This window comes from Struthio camelus, chromosome 20 (assembly GCF_040807025.1).
Source record: "Struthio camelus isolate bStrCam1 chromosome 20, bStrCam1.hap1, whole genome shotgun sequence".
Classification (NCBI taxonomy): Eukaryota; Metazoa; Chordata; class Aves; order Struthioniformes; family Struthionidae; genus Struthio; species Struthio camelus.
Genome location: NC_090961.1, coordinates 13,455,703 through 13,461,847, shown reverse-complemented (window position 1 = coordinate 13,461,847; position 6,145 = coordinate 13,455,703). Strand labels below are relative to the sequence as shown.

Sequence of the window (6,145 nt, the reverse complement as noted above, 5' to 3'; positions counted from 1 at the left end):
GGCTTTTGAATATCTCCAGGGAAGGAGACTCCACTACCTCTCGGGGCAACCTGTCCCAGTGCTCTGTCACCCTCCCAGGAAAAAAGGTTTTCCTCATGTTCAGATGGAACTTCCCGGCTTTCAGTTTCTGCCCATTGCCTCTTGTCCTGTTGCTGGGCACCACGAAGAGTCTGGCCCCATCCTCTCAGCATCCTCCCTTCAGATACTTGTAGACATTGATGAGATTCCCTTCTCAGTCTTCTCTTCTCCAGGCTCAACAGGCCCTGCTCTCTCAGACTTTCTTCATAGGAGAGATCCTCCAGTCCCCTCATCGTCTTTGAAGCCCTTCGCTGGACTCTCTCCAGGAGTGCCATCTCTCTCTTGTGCTGGGGGGCCCAGAAGCGCACACAGTACTCCAGGGGAGGCCTCCCCAGGGCTGAGGAGAGGGGCAGGATCACCTCCCTCCACCTGCTGGCAACACTCTGCCTAACGCACCCCAGCATACCATGGGCCTTCTTGGCCACAAGGGCACACTGCTGGCTCATGCTCAACTTGTCCACCAGGACTCCCAGGTCCTTCTCTGCAGAGCTGCTTTCCAGCAGGTCAACTCCCAACCTGTACTGCTGCATGGGGTTATTCCTGCCTAGGTGCAGGACCCTGCCCTTCCCTTCGTTGAACTTCATGAGGTTCCCCTCTGCCCATCTCTCCAACCTGTCCAGGTCCTTCTGAAGGGCAGCACAGTCTTCTGGTGTGTCAGCCACTCCTCCCAGTTTAGTATCATCAGCACACTTGCTGAGGGTGCGCTCTGTGCCTTCCTCCAGGTCATTGATGAATACATTGAACAAGACTGGACCCAGTACTGACCCCTGGTGGACACCGCTAGCTACAGGCCTCCAACTAGACTTTGCACCACTGACCACAACCCTCTGAGCTCTGCCACCCAGCCAGTTCTCAATCCACCATTCACAAAGTTAGACACCTGAGCACATGCATGACTCTTGACTGACATTTATCCAGGCCCAGGAGAGCTAGTACAACACCCAGGGGGATTTTGGTTGACAAAGGCTAGGCACAGCAGACCCATTTTATCTATAGTGGGCCTAACGTGACCTAGTGCATGTCCTGGGCACCTGGGCTTAGTCACTGGCTTCCTTCCCCTTTCACTAGCCTACAGGGCTGGAGGTGGGTTTGGGGCACCCTCCTCCCCAGGACACGCGGCTCTGTCCCTGCTCCTTGGGCTGCAGCTTGCTTCCCACTCCCCCGACCTGCTTCCCACCCCATCAGGGTCGTTTTGGACCCCAGTTTGCAGACAGGATGCCAGAGCTCAGAGGCTAGCCTAAGCCCAGGAGGGGGCTGCGAGAGCTACCACAGCACTACATCTCACCATCTTTCTCATCTTGTGGCAGCAGCAAGCAGCTCATGCGGAGGCACTCCTGCCCCAGATCAAAGTGTAACATCAGCCCTTGGGAGAGCCTGGAGCCTTCGATGACCGCCAGTGACAGAAGGGCAGTGAGTGACAGCCTCCGAGGACACAGGTCCAACCCCAAGCCACCAGCTAGGCAGCAGGCCCTGCAACAAAGCTACGAACACCCCCAGCCCATGAGGTCATCGTCTTCCATCATTGCCCACTTCTACTAGCTGCATGTAAGAAGTTTGAAGCAGGACACCAGGCATAGGGGCTAAGCTTTAGCAAGTCTTGCCAACTCTGCACAACTCTGGGCACAGAAGAAGCAGAGGTCACCAGGGGCCCAGGTAACCCCCAAGACCAGGAGAGGATCAATACCTGATCTGCTCTCCCAGGGCATTACAGTCATTTATGGTATTCTTGCTAGTAGACAGGAGCAGGGCCCTGTTCCACAGCTGTATATGGGGAAGCAGCAGTTTTATCCCACCCCAAAGAGCGGGCCACAATGCTGTCTCCTCTCTGTGCAGCACAGATCCCTTCCCCTAACAGCCACCTGAGGAAGGCAGGGAAGGGAACAGCACGCAAAGCGGTGAGGAAGGAGCTGGGAGTGTGGCTTGCAAAAAACTGGTCCTGAAGCTCAATCTGCAGTCTCACATTAGTCAATAACCCCCCATCCTAATGCGTGCAGAATCACAACCCCAAGAACTAAATAGGGGGCTGAGGCCAGGCCCCAGGTTCCCCTGGGAAGGGGGTACCCACCAAACTTACCCTTGTATGAGTTAGTGGTCTAGCAACCTGCCCAGTCAACCCCACCCATGCATATCTCCTTTGAGCTCTCCCACCAGGTGAACGCTTATCTGTAAAGCCTCCAGCAGATACTCATAGCCTCTCATGCTCCCCATCCTTGCCATCCTCACCACAGAAGGGCAAGCTAAAGATTAGTTACAAAGGAGAAGAGCCTCCCTAGACATATGAGGTGGGAAATATTGCAAAGCAGGAGCCAGCGTTGCTTTTCTGGAGGGTTGAAATCAATGCTGTTCTACCTCAGGGTAGAACTGACCACTAACCTGCTTAGTGCGAACAGGGCATGTTCTTCCAAACCACACTCCCCAACAGCTCAGCCCTTGTACTCCCAGGAGCTAGGGGCAGAAGATAAAGGGATACCATCGCAGTGCTCCTTCTGCCCAGAGAGTCTGCATGCCAACTCTGCCCCTTCCCTTTGTCAGGCATGGGGACCACACTGCTTTCTCCCAGCAGCTCCCTCCCAGCTGGACCCAGCTTGCTCAATTTCCCTCTTTCCAGATAGCACTTCTGGACATCAGTGTCCTGGACAATCCTCAAAGTTGGAGGACAAGGACAGTTTTCAGCCATCCCCACCTGTCCCCGCAACCCCAACCTCCTCCAAAGGCTAATCCTGAAACACCGCTGTCACCACCTCAGATATGACCAGCTCTGGCATTAGGCCTCCAAACAGGCATCTCTGCACAGAGCTGGAAAACTGGGGGATGCTCAGTCCCATTGTGGAGGAACAGTATGCACAGCCAGGCCAGAGTACTGCCTAGGTCGGCAGGAACAAGCAGACTGAACCATTAACACACACACAAACAACCAAGTAGGGCCAGCTGTGCTGCCCAACATGTTTAATGCTCACCACACATATGCAGGACAAACCCTTGCCACAAGCAAGGCCAGGGCAGAGCTCCCATCAGCTTCACCGAGGTGAGGGTTTCACCCTTAGGCTTTGCTGTGCCGTGGCAGGGAGATGGCAGAGCCCGTGGCACAGAGGAAGTCCAGTGAAAGTGGAGATGGGTGAACTCCCTAGGAGAATGGAAGTTCCTCAGAGCTGTGAGTTCAGCACAGAGAAAACCAGCAGAGCCCATTATGCTGCTGAGCATGGGAACCCTGCTGCCATTTCCCTAAACACTGAGCTGGAGAAACCAGCCATACCAGCTCCAGGCTGACACCAAGGCTGCTGCCTTGTCAGACCAAATTAGTAGCCTTCATCTGCCCAAGTGATCTCATAGGCTGGATACTTGGCTTTCAGCTTCTCTGTAGTCACGGAGTGATTTGCTCGCCCAAAGCCCTGGAAGAGAAGAGAGGATTCAAAAGTAAAGGAGGTGTGCTCACCACCTGTACAGGAACTTAACAAACCCTTGGGGACAGCTCAGGGCAATTAGATGCTCTGCAAGGAGACTATAGCAGTGAAAGTAACCATTGATCCTGCACCCATGAAAGATTAATTGGCCAATCAATTGCTGGCACCAGCTCACACAGCACACAGCTCAGCCTGCTGCCAGCTGCTAGACAGCACAGCATCCAGACAGTGGGCACAGTGCCAACATGCCCCACCATCCCAGAACTGTTCTGACGGGCACCAGAGCTGGGAAAACCAGAACTGAGCTAACCCTCGGGGCACAGAGGTACCCTCTCGTGGCCTTCATCTGCACCCCGTCAGGAACCCAGGCAAAGCTTCAGCTGCGGCACAGCAAAGAAGAAAAGCAGAGAGAGACACAGAAAGGAGACCAAGCTTTGCCTGGCCAGGGTGGGCCTGGTTCAGAGCCAAGAAGGTGCAGGGGGGCAGTGTGGTTCCCACAAGCACTCCCAGACCTGCTGAGCCTTGGCGACACCCACATGCCCACAGCACTTCAGGCATTCGGCTGCAGTCTCCGCGTTTCCACTGAGCACTCTTGCCTTCAGGCGAGTGCTGTGTCATTTTAACCAAAACAAGCAACACAACCAGTACAGATATTTGCACAGCTCCAACTGCTGCCATCAAAAAGAAGGAGCAGCTGTGTCTGCAGAAGGTCCCTTGATACGGATGTACCCACGTTCAGGCCAAGGATAGACCCAGCAGTACTCAAAAAGTCACAGTGGGCTATGACTGCCTCTGGGAGAGGCACAAGGCTTGGGGAATAGCTGATTGCTCACCTGCACAACAATTCCAGCCTCTAAGCTGGACATGTATATGCTAGACGCCAGCATTTTCACCGTCTTGCACTAAGATTGTGTACAGGTTACACTTATAGTTGTCACACAGGAGAAGAACGTGCTAGCACTGCACTTAGCTGGCAAAGCAAAGGGAACGCATCTCCCTCCAGCTGCTGCAAATCTCTTTGCCCCCCTCCCTCAGCAAGAGCTTTTCCTTTACCACGGAGTATCCGTAAACATGGATCTTCTTCTTCTCGCTCTGGTGAGAGATCCTGCCGCCCCCCAAGCACTCGCAGTCGTATCCCTGCTTCTTGAGCTCTGACGCCGTCTTGTCGTATATGTCAGCTGAGGAGAGATGCGAGTCAGGGCAGTCCTGGCCGCTCTCTGCACCGATGCCCGCAAGACACCCTTGTGCGTGAAACGGGGCTCACGTGTGTGGCAGGGGTAAAAAGAGTCAAGGGAACACTTCCAACAACGCTGGCTCTTTGGTGACCGCAGGGATTAGGCTGGTCCTGCTGCAGAAGCCCTTTCTCCAGCGCTTGGTATTTCTAAGTCTGAATTTAAAGAAATACCTTAGCACTCACTGTTTCTAAGAGGGTCCCAGTGCAGCCTGCTTTCTTACCTTTTCCTCAGCTCCCTCCGCGCTGAGCCCCGGCGCGCCGAGAGGACCCTCGCGGCTGGCACACGGCGGGCTCCTGCCCGGGGAAGGGGCTGCGGGGCTGAGCACAGCCGGGCCCCATGGGACCCTCGGGAACTCACCCCGCCCGTGGGGGGCCCTTATCTCCCCGGCAGCTGGCTGCTCTGAGGCCAAGCGCCAGCATAGGCCCCGCGCCGGCTCCTCCGCCCCCCGGGGCGCCCCGCATCCCCGAAGCCTCCCCACGGGCAGCCCCGAACAACCCCAAGACCCGCCGGGCCTCCACGGGGACACACACCCCGGGGACACCCACCCCGGGGGCCTCCCGGCCGCCCCTCACCGTGGTACTCGGCCCAGCCGTAGCCCCGCACGACGTCCTTCCCGGCCGCGGCCGCGGCCCCGCCGGCGGCGCGCACGCGCACCAGCACGTACTTGAAGACGCCGCCGGCGTCGATGTCCACGTCGGCCACCCCCGCCATCCCCGCCATCCCGCCGCCGCCGCCGCCGCCGCCGCCCCGCCCCATCCGGGGCGGCCGCGGGCGGGGCTTCCCCGCCCCCAGCCAACCAGCTCCCGCGGCCCGCGCAGGCGCCGCCAATCAGGCCGGCGCGAGGGTTAACGGGGCAGGTGGCGTTCTTAAAGGGGCCGGCGCAGTTCTCAAAGGGGATGGCGGGGGAGGGCGTCCTTCGCCGAGCTGGAAGGGGGGGCGGCTCTTGACGGGGCCGTGCCGGGGGCTGGGGCGGGTGGCCCGAAACGGAGGGGCCGGGAGGGCCGGCAGCCCCGCCGGCGGGCCTGCCCCGGCCCTTGGTGTCGGGGTAGCCCAGGGCCCTGAAGGGCGCGGGGCGCGCGGGACGTGGGCAGGGGCGCTGCCCCGACCCCGACCCCGACCCCGGCTTGGGCGCCTCTGCCAGCCGTCGCGCTCCGGCCCTGCCGTCCCCTGCGACACACGTTTGCCATCAGCCGGGATTCGGGCTCTTCCCCCTGGCGCGAGGCCATCCTGCTGCCGCTGGCAGGGCCGGCTGGGCTCGGCGGGCCCTCGCGGCGGCCGAGGACCGGCTGCCCCATCGCAGCCCTCTCTCCCCTCCGTCCCGCCTGGCCTGCGGCGGCCCGCGTCCTCATCCGCCTGTGATCCTTGCAGGGGGGCCCCAACCCTGAAAGGTAGCTCTGCCCTCCTTGCGCCAGCACCCCGCAGCGGGAAAAG

General features: G+C 58.9%; 1 protein-coding gene across 1 annotated transcript; it reads right to left on the bottom strand.

Moving 5' to 3' along the window:
• Positions 1 to 2,993: 2,993 nt before the first annotated feature.
• Positions 2,994 to 5,481, bottom strand: PHPT1 (phosphohistidine phosphatase 1). The gene is made up of 3 exons (XM_068914269.1): positions 5,287 to 5,481; positions 4,533 to 4,657; positions 2,994 to 3,467 (listed from the first exon to the last, which is right to left on the bottom strand). The coding sequence occupies exons 1-3, from the start codon at positions 5,468 to 5,470 to the stop codon at positions 3,375 to 3,377; spliced, it is 402 nt and encodes a 133-aa protein (XP_068770370.1). The 5' UTR covers positions 5,471 to 5,481; the 3' UTR covers positions 2,994 to 3,374.
• Between the last annotated feature and the right edge of the window lie 664 nt (positions 5,482 to 6,145).